Source organism: Pteropus alecto, unplaced genomic scaffold (genome assembly GCF_000325575.1).
Source record: "Pteropus alecto unplaced genomic scaffold, ASM32557v1 scaffold5, whole genome shotgun sequence".
Taxonomy (NCBI): domain Eukaryota; kingdom Metazoa; phylum Chordata; class Mammalia; order Chiroptera; family Pteropodidae; genus Pteropus; species Pteropus alecto.
Genome location: NW_006441953.1, coordinates 18,670,475 through 18,685,941, shown reverse-complemented (window position 1 = coordinate 18,685,941; position 15,467 = coordinate 18,670,475). Strand labels below are relative to the sequence as shown.

Here is a 15,467-nt window from a genome sequence, read left to right as displayed (position 1 = left end):
GGCCCCTCTCCCGTACCCTGCAGGGAGTGGACCATCCAGAAGGTGAAACAGACTAGGCTTCGGGTTTTCGCCTGCACTTGTAGCTCCACGGGCAAAACACTTGAGCCTCAGTGTCCTCCTGAGTAAAATGGAGGTGACAACTATTTCATAAGACTGGGCACGTAAGTGTTAGCATAGACCTGGTCTATGGTAATCCCTCCTGCAGTTATATGTGCAACTATGTAGTTACACGATTAGATACAGTGACAATGATAGTATTGTGCTGCCTGCGTGAAGACTTGGGGGAGAGTCACAACAGCTTCCTGGCCCCGCCCCTCTACTAACACCCCCAAAATACCGGCGTTGATCAGTCAAAGACCGAGAGAAAAACTCAACCTCGGTTCTTTCCGGTCGGCACTGGCAGACCAGCGTAGAAGCCAGAAAGCGCTGGCTGACGACACAAGGCTCCGAGGGCTCTGCGTCCACGGGTAGATACATGGGCGAAGGGACACGGTAGCAGTCTGCTTCCGCTCCCTTCTCCAGAGTTAGAACAGGACTCGGAGAATACAGCTGTGTTCTTTTCATTACAACCGAGACGGCTATAAATATCTCTCACATCCGGTGGCATTCGTCTAACCCAAGTCTGCAGAAGGTTCCAAACACGTCTGTGATGCCCGTGACTCATTCTAGTCGTCTCCCAACTGCACTCTGAATTCTCAGAAACATGAGTATCCGCTTAAAAACGCAGGTCATTTCAAGTGCAGATCAAAAAGTCAGTTTTTTTTTTTTTTTTTAATTAAAGAATCTCAGAACGAAAAGGAGTTGCCAGAATGGAGAGCATTTTACAAAGCTAGCCTTTAACGGCCTGATTTTCATTTATTTCCCCAAAACATTGGTTTCATCTTATTTTCTATTTACTGAGTATCCGGCACAACACAGACTGTTAAGTCATTTGAATTATAAAGCTAATTCTTAATAGGAGACCCCTTCTCCCCTCCACCACCGCCACCCCCCAAAAAAAGGAAGAGGAAGAGAAGAAATGGGCGAAAGAAAATGATTGACTGATATATATGTTTATATGTACGGGGTGGGGGGTGGGGCGGAGCTGACTCAGGAATTTAAATGTCTTCTTCCAGCCCCATCTTAATGTATCTTCCAGCAACGGCAAAAGCACATTCATTGTGGAAAGATCTCAGAGGATACACATGTTGATAGGACATCAATTTACTAGTGTTTAAGTATTGTTGGTATTCTCTGCAAAGACACTGCCACTGCCATTCACACAGGATTAAGTTCATGATGTCAGTGGGACTCTTCCAATTTAGGCATGGCTCCCACTGGAATCAACAGATTTTTACACAGCTATTTATAGCCCTTGCAGAAAATAAATTATACATGATGCCAACCCTATTGGGAGAGAAACTGCACATTAATGCATTATTTCTCTTTGCATTTTCATCAGCCCTGAAATAGGGAAGCTAAACAGGACCATTAGGATGCAAAATTTTCTCCCTCTAAGGAATTTAGTGAATTATCCACCTAACATGGGGAATCATGAGCAGGTAGCAGGGATTTCTGAGGTGGTTAAAAATAGACTGGAGGAGGAGGGTTGTGGAAGGATTGTGATTAATCCAGAGAGCTAAAACAGTCCAGGGGTGGCTTCGTGGTGTTAATTACACCCCTGAGCCCGGAGCGGGATGGTAATAGTACCCTCCTCTCCCAGGAAGAACAGCATCTGCTTCTCCTTCCTCTACCTGAAGAACTTACTTTTCTCCTGAGAATCTGAGCTAAAAGGAAAACGGTGCACTCAGAAAACACGCTTCTTCTTTTCTGAGGCAAGGAGATGATAACAGTACCATGGCTCTCAGACCTGGGCTCTCCATCTTCCATCCCTCCTCACGTATTTCCTCCCCAGCCTTTAATAAAGCACCAGAGGATGAGGCTTGAGCTGAGCAGAAAGTAGGAACTCAAAAAAACTCATAACTGATCAGCCTAAATTCTTACGAGACAGGGACTATATTTGGAGACAGGTCACAACTTGCTGGCTCCATTTTCTTCATAATGGAAGAAACTGGAAGCAAGAGTCAATTCGTCCATAAATCTTAAAGGGACAAAACAATAGCAAAGACAGAATCATCATCTCCTCGCTACCAAGGAAGACTGCTGACTTCCTAAATTTTAATAGGAAGCTTTTGAGCCAAGACGTATATAAGAGAGAGTGTACCCTACAGCATTGGGGGCTCACACTTCTCCATGGATTCTGGCTTCAGGGCGGATTTCAGAACCTGGCTACCTGGGTTGCAAGCCCGCTCCATTCCTCCCACAATTCTCAGAGCCCGGATCATTCGCATAACCACCCACAGGGCTCCAAGGTCAGAAATCACGTTTTGTCATATAAATTATCCCCAATTCCCCAAGGCCCTCTCTAGCCCATGTCATTTCTCGCTTAGATTGGCAAACTTTTTACACGTTATGGCCAGGTGTGAACAGAACAATGGAAAAACTGCTAACTTCACTTTTAAAGGTTCAAGAACTCTCCAGAAAACTAGAGAGAGACAGAGAGGAGCCCCAGGGAGCTTTGGCTTAGCATTTCATACCAAATGGCCTTGAATGCCACCTTTTGGCGCAAATGTCATTGACTATGACCTCTGATTTATTGCACTGCTCTGCAATACAATAAATCACCTGCTAGTGGCCTCGCTGGCTAAAGGGTACCTGCCAATTACACAGCTGAATGAGCTCCTGTTCAGCGATGAAAGACAAGGTCACTTCCATAAGATCTCAGGTTTTCCCTCAGATCTGTAGGGTCCCTTATTTACAAAGATAGATAGAAATAATTTTTACTTTGTGAGTTTTTGTTTATTTTGTTTGGAGGGCAGCAGCAGGACTGGCCTAAATGTGATATTTTGCTTTTGTCTTTTGATTTTATGAAACTCTTTCCACAGTTCTTACTCCTGCTGCTCCTACTGACATGCCTTGAGGCTCTGTACATATCGACTCTGAACTTAAACGTTTATTTTTTATAAGTCTGATAAGCAGGTTTCATACTGTGGATTGATCCACTCGCCTTTAAAATCTGGCTTTAGAAGCTATGAAAACGCCATCTAAGACGTTCATATGGAGACACTCACCTGCTCTCTATAAGATCCATAGAGAGCTGAGGCAGTTAGCATTTAATATTATCTCCTAGCCTGAAAAAACGTATAAAATGAAACCTTGAGGAGGGCCCTTGAAAACAAAATCAAACTTTCTTTACATTTTTCCCTCAATATTTCCATTTTGCCATTGCTTATAACTGATCTCTTTTTACGTGGAATTATGAAAGCAATTTATAGATTGTAAAGTCTGGTATTTATTAGTTAAATTTTCAATAAACTTCATTATTCAATCAAGAGAACAATAATTTAGGCTTCTCTGTGCTGGCTCTGCACTGGAAACCCAAGCTGATTTGAAATGTTCTAATGCCAAATTCACTAGTTTATACTTTGACCTTTAAAGAAATTTGAATTTTGTAAAGACTCAAAAAGAATCAAAATTAAAGCCAGTGTCGTTAACGAAAATCTGAACTGTGGAGATATTTTTCTTACAGATCAATTTATATCTTTTAGAAGGCTTAAACTTTGCCTGAAATAATTTTCATACAAAAAATTTATACCCACTTTTCTCTACTCCCTGTTGACAATCTAAAAGAAAAACAATGGGAATATTCTAAATAACAATATTTAATGATAGAGGTTCTGAATACCTGTAGTTGTGCATTCGTAGTCAAAGCTTGTCACATCATTTAGCTTCTTTTCCTGGTATTCTGGTGGACCGATACATAGCACATCAGAAACGGTGGAATTTGTCATCTTCAGCCACAAATACAACCACTTAGCTTTGCAGTCACATTCAAATTTATTGCCCCTTAAATCTCTAAATACACAAACAGAGACACAGACATGCCTGAAATGTTTTGGCAATATGAGATTCTAGAATTATTAACATCTTGATATATTTAATACCTCCAAAAAATGGAATTTTAAAAAAATTCTGTATTCATATATCTTATTTCTCGTACATATCACTGACTTTATTTAATAATCTTCACTGCTCCTGATGTTAACTGTATGGCCTACAGAGAGCTCTCAGACCTAACATATCATCATTTTTCCTAACTCTCTTGAAACGGTCACCATGTCGTGCTAGAAATGAGGGAAAGATATTCATATATCTTATTTCTCGTACATATCACTGATTTTATTTAATAATCTTCACTGCTCCTGATGTTTGTTAACTGTATGGCCTACAGAGAGCTCTCAGACCTAACATATCATCATTTTTCCTAACTCTCTTGAAACGGTCACCATGTCGTGCTAGAAATGAGGGAAAGATGACAGAAGTACCAACATAGGTTCTCGCAAACAAGAATAGGACATTATAGGAAGACAGTTTTCACAAACACAATCGAAACTTTAAGATCTTGTTAAACTATGTCTAATAAGAAGTGACAAACACAAGAAGATAAAGCAGATGGATATGCTATCCGAAGGAAAGAGATAGCCAAATGCTACAAAGTATATTCTCAAACAGCAAAACCAAACACAGTACAAACTATAGACACCACTTTAGACACCATAGATTTTTAGCTATAATCAAAAAGAAATGCAGTAAAGGAGTAGAGGGCATTTAAAGACATGATTAACTGGGGCACAGTGACAAGCAGACATAAACTTGATTTTCATTACTTACAGTTCAATCAGAGAGTCTAAATCACTGAAGACATCCCTTGGGAGTGCTTTTATGTGGTTATTGGCCAAAGAACTAGAAGAAGAAAGTAACATTTTAATGTGGTTATTATCTTCATGCCCTGTTACTCTGAAGTCCCTTAAATAAAGCTAATGATTTAAAACAGAGCTCTAAACCTCTTCAGCACAATGTGGTTCAATTTCTGGCTTTTTTCATCGATACTGAGATAAAGAAATGTGTTTAGTTATACAAAGATAATAATATAAATGCTGGAGTACATCGTAAGGTTTTTGTTTTGTTTTTAAAACAAGCATCTGTTAAGCTCTTGATATACATTTGTTAAATCTCAGATGACATCTCATGTTTCTCAGGATAAAAGCCAACGTCCGTTTGATGGCATGAAAGACCATTCTCTAGTTTACCTGCATGCCCGCCTACCTGTGAGATCACATCTTGACCACTGGCCTCTGTTATTCCTCCAACAGGCAAGGCACAGTCGCACCTCAAAGCTTCTGAACTTCTGAACTTGCTGTTCACCTGCCTGGAATGCTCCTCCCGCAGATGCCCACACAGTTCACTCCATCACCTCCTTTACCTCTCAACTATCACTACCTTCCCTAACCTTTACACAGCTCCCTTCTCTGCTCTGTTCTTCACCGCATGATGGTTACTTAGCATACTATATATTTTATTTATCTATTTGATTATCGACTGTGTATTTTCCTTATACATAACCAACATAAGGACAGGGACTCTTGTCTGTCCACATCTGTATCCTCAGCTCCTAAGACAGTGCCTGGAATATAGGAAGTACTCAGTAAATCTTTGTTGAATGAATAAATTATGCACTAAAATGAAAACGGTTAAAAAAAAAAAAAGATGTACAGTCTCGTCCCATGAAGTTCCCTAAAGGTCCGTCAAAGTGAGTTCTATTTCTTATGATTCTTAGAAAGGATTCAGTAAATACCCTTTTACATAAAGACCCTCAGCTCTAACCCTCTGATAACAGAAAATCTCAATGAACCACCATGTTTAGGGAATGAATGATTATGATCAATTTCATTTTCTTAGAACGAAGGTTGACCAGAAACCATTTCGCACTTTTTGCTCTTAGTGTTGAAGAGCTTTCTAGAATGTCCTAGCCCACGCCCCAACTCTCAGAAGTCGATTTGACTGAACACCATCAACTCTTTCTCTGATGATTCAGGATTCTGCAATGCCCTGTCATCATTCTGCTGAAGATAAACGGCCACGGTGCTGGGCTGCTGACGTGGAAAGATGCTGGGTGTTGAAACGATGTACAAATCTGTGGTTTCCCCAGGCACCCTACTCTAAGGTGAGTCAGTCAAGAAACTGACGCCTGCTTTTTTCTCCTACATGAGTACAAATAGCAAAACATGTAAATGATAAACATGTAGGCAATTCAGCATCAACCTCTTTGAAAATAAGCATGAGCTTAGTCTTTTGTAGCAACATAACGACCTATCTCAGAAAGAGGAATTAAGAAATGAGTGTTCCTCCGCAGAACCAGCTGGAGTGGAAAGCTTTGAGCCCATTTTTAACTGACTAGTCTTACTTCAAGATACCAGCAGAATATGGGGACACCCCTTCCCATCTAGGTAGCCACAAATGCATTAAAATACCATTTCAGGTGTTTTTTTTAAACCTTTCTTTAAAGATGTTGGAAAATAGAGTGAATATGTAATCAGACTGAACATACTCTACAAAAGCTTCTTGAAATTAACAAAAGACATGTTTGTTCTGATTTTTTTTTTCTGGTTGATGGTTACTTTTTCTGAAAAGTAAGGTACATTTTTTTTTTAGCTAGCTGAAGGTTAATTATTTAGCTAAAAAATTTTAACTAGTCAAATGTATAGTATTCAAGTAATAAGAATATTTGAAATGGTCTAGGTCCAAAAAGCAGACTGTTTGGCAACCATTTCAAGTGCTCAGCTTAGATTTCAGAAAGCTGAATTATTTAGATGGACCATCCACCCCACCCACACTCAGTGTATAACATCTTACTTTCCACTTCATTTTATCTACAAATCCATGACACTTACTTCATTTCTAAAACTACTTAATAGCAACCCGTCCCTTGGGCTTTACAGGACTGCTGGAAAATGAACGTCCTAGATCTTACTTACAGATTGGCAGTGCTCCTTCAATGCTCTGAAACCTGATCTGTGTTTCTCTGTGTATAAATGTGAGCCTATGGTGTTGGAAAAGTTCATAAAAGATAAAAATCAGATATTTAAATAAGCAAATACAGATGGGGACTTCCTTAAGTGCAGGAGGGAACTTCAGATAGGTGATGAGCAAAACATGTAAATGATAAACATGTGATGACAGGTGATAGGTGATGAGCTCTCTTTGCTCATAAGTTTACAGAAAAAGGAAGTAAAACAGGAAGATCACTATGCAGAGTGAAATAAGTCAGGCAGAGAAAGACAAATACCATACGATTTCACTTATATGTGGATCATTTCATTCTTAAACAAAGCATTAAGTGCTTTAATTACAGCAGACATCTCTAGCCTAAAGGAGTCCATTTTAAAAGTCAACTGACTTGCTCAGAAGTAGGTTTGCATGGAAAATCCAGCTCAGTAAGGAACCCAATGGTCGACCAGCGAATCAGAATGTCCTGCTGGCTTAGTCCTGTGCTAGATACTGAGAAAAGAGCAGAGCTAATGGAAGATTCTCATGGGTCCTCTACTTGGGGAGCTCGCAATGCTGAGGAGATAAAACTTGTATTCATAACATAGCACCGACCAGTATAGCCTCAGTCTATGGTAAAGTGCTGGGTGTGTGAGGTCGACAGGGAGGGCTACAGGATGGTGACGGCAAATCAGAAATGGCTCCATGGGGGAGACAGCATTTAATCTGGACTTTGAAGAAAAAGCAGATTCTAAGAGATCATGGGCAGAAGAAACAGGGCAAGAGAAAGAATGAGAAGAAAAGTCCAGGAGTGAGATGAGTCGGACATGCATGGGGCCCACTCAGAGCCCAGTCGTCTGAGGACATTTAGGAAAATGAGGTTGGAGAGCTGGGGAGAGGGGGCCCTGCAGGTTAAACTGTAAGATACATCTGGTACATGCTGGGATGCATCGGATGCACTCTGGACCCAAGCAGGGCTCCTTTGTATCCTCTGCATTTCACACAGAAAAGGAAGTGCCTCTTACACATATGCACATGTGCTATACACATATGGTTGCGTACGCAGATGCACAAGCAGGCACACACAAACGCAATTATGTACACACATGTAGAGAAGTCCATGCACCCATGGGCACACGTGTGCAAAGCAATGCAAATATACGCACACAATACCTCCATTTTTAGACCAAGGATCCACAGCCAATTGGTCAAATAAAAGTTGACATATCGACTAACTCAACCAGTCACATGGGCTTTGCTTTAGATTCACAATCTGCCCAGAGTCTTTGTTTAAAAACAAAGCCCCTCATTCCTGACTGCTGGGAACTGGATTTATCTGACCACAGCTGTTCTTCTTCAGATGCCCACAGCTGTTTTCTTAGCAGACCCTGTCTGGCCACCCAAACTGCCGAGGCTATTCAATAGTCCATGGAGAAAACTGAAACTCTTGATGAGTGGATGAGTGGAGGAAGGGAACAACATTGTTGTTGTTGATGATGATGATGATGATGATGATGATGACACTAATAATGATAATGACACCTACCATACCTTGAGTATTTGCCATGGGTGATGGGCTGGATGCTTTGCAAGCTAGCGTTAACCTATGGGGTCAGTATAGTCATCCTCATTGTAAGAATTAGGAAACTAAGGCTCAAAATGGTTAAGCAATAGTAATAAATGATGGCCTTGAGATTTGAACCCAAGTCTTTGTGACTCCAAGCCCATTGTCTTAGCCTCTACAAGAATGTGAGGATTCAGCATCTTGATTGACTTTGAAAAAAAAAAAATCAAGGTTTTTAGAGGAAACCATGAAAACCTGGAACAATAATGCCAGCAAGAGTCTGGTGCTCTCCAGGATCAACTGTGCTGACGTTCGTCCAGATGTTTAGACGTCTCCCTTCTGCTCTTTACTGTATGAGCTTGAACTCAGGCAGAGCTGCGAGTTGGTAGGATTCCAGAATCAAGTGTTCCCTGGGCCTGGCGACAGGCACCTTTGCCTATACCAGGGTTTGATGTAAATGACTATCTCTTTAGACGCTGTATCCGTCAGGGTTACACATGTTGAGGGCTTTATTGCTCTTGCCCAACACCCCATTCGAAGCCCTCCAATTTTCCCAGTTCTCCTTTTACCACGCACAAGCTGACTAGGGAGACGAGACGTGTTATCTTACTTTACTCAAACACAAAATATCTGTTATGCCAATGGGACCTGGTTCCTGGCTAATAAATGGCTTCTACCAAGGCAATGACTATTTTTACATTTTCACAAACACAGCCCCTATTTTTTCCAGTTTTCTAAATTTGCTAAGTGTGTGCAATTGCTTCATTCTGATATGCCAATTCAAATCAATTTGTTTAATTTTTTTCTCCAGGAAGCTATTAAAGAACCCAGAGAGCTTAGCTTAAGCCACAGATTAATCCAACATAAAAGAAAAAGCTATTTGCATTCAAATTAAAGAAACCACAAAAATGTCTTTATTCCATTTTGTCCTAATTCTGACCCTGCATTCAACATTCCTCCAGGAGTCACGCAAGCCGCGGTTCCCAAATCTGTAAAATGGGGGCTCAGATTATCATGAAAGATAAAGAAAGGCTCACTAAGAGCCCTGCCTTGTGCCTGGCACACAGTAGGTGTACGATACACATCAGTTCCCTTCCCACCTCTCCATCATTTGACATAAATCCCTCACATCTTGGAGTGTTCCCTACTTGACAGGTACTCATGTGGTCCATGATGGCGATCCAGGATGATGGATAAGATAATCAAGCCAAGTGTGTGAGTAATCACCACGGGCTGGTGCCTGATTGACAGTACAGAAACCTCTAGGGCAACCTGGAAATTAGTTTCCTTCAGAGAAGTTTACAATGTGGACAAAAGAGTTAAGAAAGAGAGCAGCACCAGGACGTAAACCTTACCCCACACATTCAACGACTGACAGTATGTTTGTAGGACTTACAGGTGAGTCAGGTCACGGAGGCCACGAAAGGCATTTCTTGAAATGGTTTCTATTTTGTTCCCTTCAATGAACCTAAAGAGAATGGCAGTATAATTAAACCGAATTTTCTCAGCTTAACGTCTCTAAAAAAATGATACCGGTAGGCTTTCGGAATAAAATCTAAAAGCATTCGTGAATTTTAAATATTCATCTCCGAAGGCGAGGTCAGCGCCACCAGATTCCAAGTGGGAGCAGGGCATGCGTGAAAGGATTCAGGACATAAGGGTATGTTCTGTATTCTTTCCAGAAGGAGCAATGGACGTCTTCAAATTCAGAGTCGGCAACATGGATAAAAACGTCTTGGGAAACAAAAAAGAATAAGACACTCCACAAAGGCAGGCAATGTTCATCTCTCTGCCAGCCTGGAATGCTCCTAGACAGTCAACCCTTCTTACATTTCATAGTGCCTGGCTATTAATACTCGTGTTCGTATCATTGTCCCTTGAGGGGAGCCCACTGTGTCAGATGTCCACATTAAAGTTTTCGCTGAGGGAGAATTCCATTAAGCTTGGCTTCTGTCAAACTTTGAGTTCATCGTGTCCTACACAGTCTAATCTCTGAACAAATGGGTGACAGGGCAGGAATCCTGTCAAGATCTCGAAGCCACTAGGAAGTAGGAAGTATAATATAATTATGTATGGGCCAAACTTCTTTCTCTGACTAAAAGGTCTTAGGGCATGAGCATAGGGCCCTGAACTAATAACTTTGGCCACGCTTTCAAGTTTTTGTGGGAAATATATATACTACGATTATGCTCTAGGACCACCTAGGGACATAGAGACCAACAGTTTAGTTTATGGCATCATATTTCATGAAATATAAAGAGGTCTTTAATGAGATGGTCGAAGGGAGAGGCTTTGAAACACGAGGCGATTAGTTAGTGAAACAGTTCTTGATTCTTGCACTGAGAACGTTCTGATGTCTGTTTGTTTAATCTATTCAGTAACAGACTTCAGTACAAACTAAGCTATCCTCCCCAATCACCTTGACAGTAAGATGAACTGCTCATAAGAGAAAACTGGTAGCTTTACATCCACTACCGCCATCGCTTGTTTGTGCGCTTTGACACAAAGAACCCAGCTGGACTTCGCGCTTCAGTCTGCCACTCTTCCCACGTGAAGTACACTGTCAGAGTGTCATGAGCGCATACACGTTGTGTGTACTCTGGGGGAACGAACTCCCCCACCGACATCCCTCCTGAGGACATAAAATGAGCAGACAGCTTTCTTAGACCCAAAATGTGTTTAGAATTCAAACATCTACCTGTTAACTTCAGATAAGAAAGCAGAGACAGGGCTTTAAAAATCCCTCTGAATGCTCAGGAAGGAAATCCCATCTGATAGCAGGATTAATATTATTATAAAGTTACAAAAGACAAGGATGAAAGAACTTAAGAGGGAAAAAGACATGAAAGCAGGAAAAGGCAGAAATCGGAGGGTAAAGCTCATCGCTGGGGGGGAACTGCACATCTGAAAAGGAAAAAAAATAACCCTTTTTTAAAGAAGAAGAAATAAAATTAGACCCTCGTCAGCAGCTTACAAGAGATACTGCAAACGGGATGTAGGCCAGCTAAATTAAAAACATGAAGTTGTATCCCCATATAGGAAGACTTTATTTAAAAATATGTAACCCTCAAAATCCTTCAGCTTTATTTCTGGCTCATCAGCAAATCCATGCCCAGTTATGAGAGGTAAAAATATCCAACGCAATTTCCAATTGTGCTTACTACATGACAAATTAAATGTCAGCAGAGAATGAATGAATATCCCTCCTTCTTTGTTTCCTTTCCCCACTCTTTGTCCCCAGCCTCCTCCTGTCCCAGCATGTTTATACACAAGTAAACTATAAAAGGTCAGCACTGAAAAGAGAATAGGGTTTTCTCCACCCCTAAGTTCTATAAGAGATGCTGTTTGGCTGGGAAAGCGATACAGCAATTCTACTGACAGACTAAACACTCAGCAAATAGACAAAGCACAACACTTACAGGTATTCGAGATGGAAAAGCCCAGCAAAAGCATCATCCCGGATGACTGTAAATGAGTTAGAATTCAGCAATCTGAAAATAAAGGACAGATTTCAATGCAGAGATGTGAAACTGGAGTCACATAGTGAAGCCTAGCCTGTTTCTCTTCCTGTGTTCAATCCATGGGCAAACATGGGCTCTTCTTAGCCTAAGATTACCCATGTGATGCACAACCCGACTCGCTGAGGCTGATGGACTATGGCCAGTGGATTCCTTTCGGTCACCTTTTCTGGTCACCCCCATTACTCTACCCTTTCTCCCCTGTGGATCTCAGCAAATATGACCTGAGAGCTGTTATTTCCAAACATTCTAATGCTTAGCACAACTAAACGGCCAGTGAATACTTACGATGCATGAACAATCATTGAAGCAGAGGTCTAAAAGGATCTAATCCAACGATATTTTGTCAGAAATTTGAACCCACAGAGGTTAAGTGACTTGGCTACAGTCACACAGCTGAGGCACACACACACACCTTTCTCCTATACAATATATTCCCATGAGAAATAATAGAAAAGCTTTTAAAAACCTCAAAAGACTCTTTATCACCATATCATTTTTAATGAGTTACCACTTAAGCCTATTCGGTAAAAGTTTATACAGACTATACAGTCACCAATTAAGTCTATTTGGTAAAGTACCTAAAATTTTACTTCTATAATATGAAAAATATATTTTAATAAAACTAGAATTTCTAAGAAATTTCAGATTAAAAAGTTTTAAGTATAATGTTGTAAGTAGGTACATAGCATTTCAAGAACAAGAATATCAATATTGACTTTATTTTTCTGTTGTACATTTTTTTTTTAATATTGGTCTCATCTCAAATTTAAGAAACCAATATAGGTACAGAGAATGAGAATATGTACTCATGAGTTTGCCTGTCACTGATTTGCTTTTGAAAGCTGCTTTTTTGGACATTTCTTTTCATTAGCAAATATTAACTGACATGGACAGCAGGGTCCAACAGAGGTACTTGCCAAAAGTGGCAGTTAATGAGTGTGGGTTAGAATTCTGGCTGTGACTTTGGGCAAGTTCCTTAACTTCTCTGAGCCTCAATTTTTTCATCTGTCAAACGGGGAAATAAAAATATCCTCCTTGTAGGAATAACAGGATGATTAAATAAAAATTTGCATATAAATGCATAATATGCTTCCCAACAATGTATATACTCAGTCAACTAGAAATACTCCTATTTCCAGAGTAAGTTTAAGAACTTAAACCGTAGGTTTTCTTTTAAAGTGGAGAAACAGTTCATTTAGGTGAAGTACTGGTCAAAACTCAATGTAATCATGTCCCCAGTTGCCAGCTATGGGCATTGGGATCTACGATAAAGTCCTTGAGGAAAACATGTGCCAAAAGGAAGGACACTGAGCAAAGAGCCTTGGGACTCAGCTTGTCCCTACAAGTCACCATCACCACGCAGAGCCGGCCATGGAACATGTACTGGTTTATCATGGAGCTTGGATATTTCAGGAGGAACTGACACCGACAAGGCAGGGGCCGCTCCTCCCAGTACCACACCTCTAGGACCCCCATTTTCAGAGGGAACTTCCCATACTCACAGCAGCTGCAGGGAAGGCAGATGGGAAAACATTCGATCCTTGATTTCCGAGAACGTTCCATTTACCAGGCTCCTACGGGTAAAAGAGCAACAAAACGAACCTAGTTTTCTTTTAGACATGCTGGGCAGGGTGGGCTATCGACCTGATCCTCTACCTGTACTTCAGACAACTCCACTCGGGAATGAGGCTTAACGCAGGTGGCCAGGGGCTTTGTAGGAGCAGGAAGGAGAAGAGTCAAGCCATGTTCCAGTGAACTGGATCAATATGAAAACCAGTCTGAATAACAGAAACCTTTACCATCAGTTTATCTCCTTCCACAGACGTTATCTCAGCCAGTTTAAATCAATCTCGCCGCTTCCTTTGCCTAACTACAGGAGGCCATGGCTGCAAATGGGTAATTACTTCACCTCTGCCCATGATTCTGTTTGTGTAGACATAGTGTTGATGTTGGCCAATGAAACTCCGGGGTAGGATTAGGCATTCCCCTTGGGAGCCCATCTCTGAAAGACACTCAGAGCACTTCTGATTAAATGCACCATGAATGCCTTGGGGAAAAACTCAGAGACACCTGAACTTGAATGTGCAGTGGGAGGCAATGCCATCTGCCAGACATAACGGTTGATGTGGGGGCAAGAGGTTTGCTCTATTCTTGCCACGAGATCCCCTATCCTTTCTGACCAAAGCAGAACCTCAACACATTATTTCAGAATTTCATCAGATAGCATGCAGATCAGTTGAGCAGCTGCTGGTCTAAAGGATTTAACAAGGGGAATTCTAATTTCTGGAATCCTCCATGTTACTCAATTTAGCACTATTAGGAACCAAAAAGGCCTTCTTCGCCTGTCTGCCAGACTCCAAACTTTCTAGAAATGCAAATGGGAAGCCCTTCACTCCTGTGTCCAGGCCCTGTGCCTTGCCTGGGGTGGGAGGCAGGGTAGTACAGTACAAGAGGAAGAGCCCTGAGCATAGCAGCATCACCTGGGAATTCCCTGCCTTTGCTATTGAGTGGGTATCACCCAGCACCTTGGCCTGGAGAAGGGAGTCGTTGCAGGAAACATTTCCCAGCAGTAAAGATATAGCCCAGTAGCCCCCTCCACAGCCATTATGAGAGCTGGTTATGTGGCTTGAGTGGCTGCGTGCAGACAGGTTGAAAGCATCTCTTAGCAGGTGGATAAATGATGTGGATCCTTTCCCGTCAGTTCCTTCAGAGCAAAAAGAGCATCTAATATAGTATGTTGGGGCAGCAAGAAGCCCGTGTGAACTCAGGCTGACTTCCAGCACCTGACCACTGGACTGGGTGCCCCACATGCCCCAAAGCTCCACCACACTCTCTGTGCTCCTGTTTCCAGGCCATAGGGGGCAGACCCCACTTTCAGAGGCTGTGTGCCTTTACCCAGGTTCTCCCTAACCTGCACTGTGGAGAAGTCGGGGGTGGAGACCACCACGGCCCCAAACCTGAGGCGGCGCCCTCACTCCAGTCATGTTCACTGCATATACATGCCCTACAGCACCACCCCTCAACCACACACGTCCTCTCAAACTTTAATGCACCCCAGAATCACCTGGGGACGCCAAATTCAGACTCCAAGGCTCCACTCCAGAGTCCCTGCTTTATTCAGCGCGGGCCCCAGAATCTGCACTGGCACAAGCTCCCCCAAGTGGGTCTGATGCAGGTGGCCCGCGGGCCACTTGGGGAAACACTGCCACAGAGCTTTGTACCGGGTTCCCTCCATTCTCCCAAGGCCCCGAGACTCCACCCACGTCCCAGAGTGCGCCCCCACCCCAACGTAAAGAAACCGGCTGGGGAGTGGGGTCAGGTCGCGCTGTCCCAGCGCCAGAGGCAACTCCCTGGCGGCGGCGGGCGCAGGGTAGGGCGGGGCTGGGGCTGGAGGGGTCCCACTCACTCACAGGGAGCTGATGTCGCCTGGCACGACCCTGGGCACCCAGGAAGAGCCCACGCAGATGATGGACTCCTTGGTACAGCTGCAAGTGGCGGGGCAGCGCGCCAGCCGCCTC

General features: G+C 42.4%; 1 protein-coding gene across 1 annotated transcript in view; it reads right to left on the bottom strand.

Moving 5' to 3' along the window:
* The window catches only part of LGI2 (leucine rich repeat LGI family member 2), a 58,172-nt gene that overhangs the window by 15,788 nt on the left and 26,917 nt on the right, over positions 1–15,467 (bottom strand). The window contains exons 2-7 of the mRNA XM_015594840.1: positions 15,360–15,464; positions 13,452–13,523; positions 11,848–11,919; positions 9,825–9,896; positions 4,711–4,782; positions 3,725–3,894 (exon numbers count right to left, since the gene is read on the bottom strand). Coding sequence (XP_015450326.1) covers positions 3,725–3,894; positions 4,711–4,782; positions 9,825–9,896; positions 11,848–11,919; positions 13,452–13,523; positions 15,360–15,464 — 563 coding nt within the window. The remainder of the gene's footprint in view (positions 1–3,724; positions 3,895–4,710; positions 4,783–9,824; positions 9,897–11,847; positions 11,920–13,451; positions 13,524–15,359; positions 15,465–15,467) is intronic.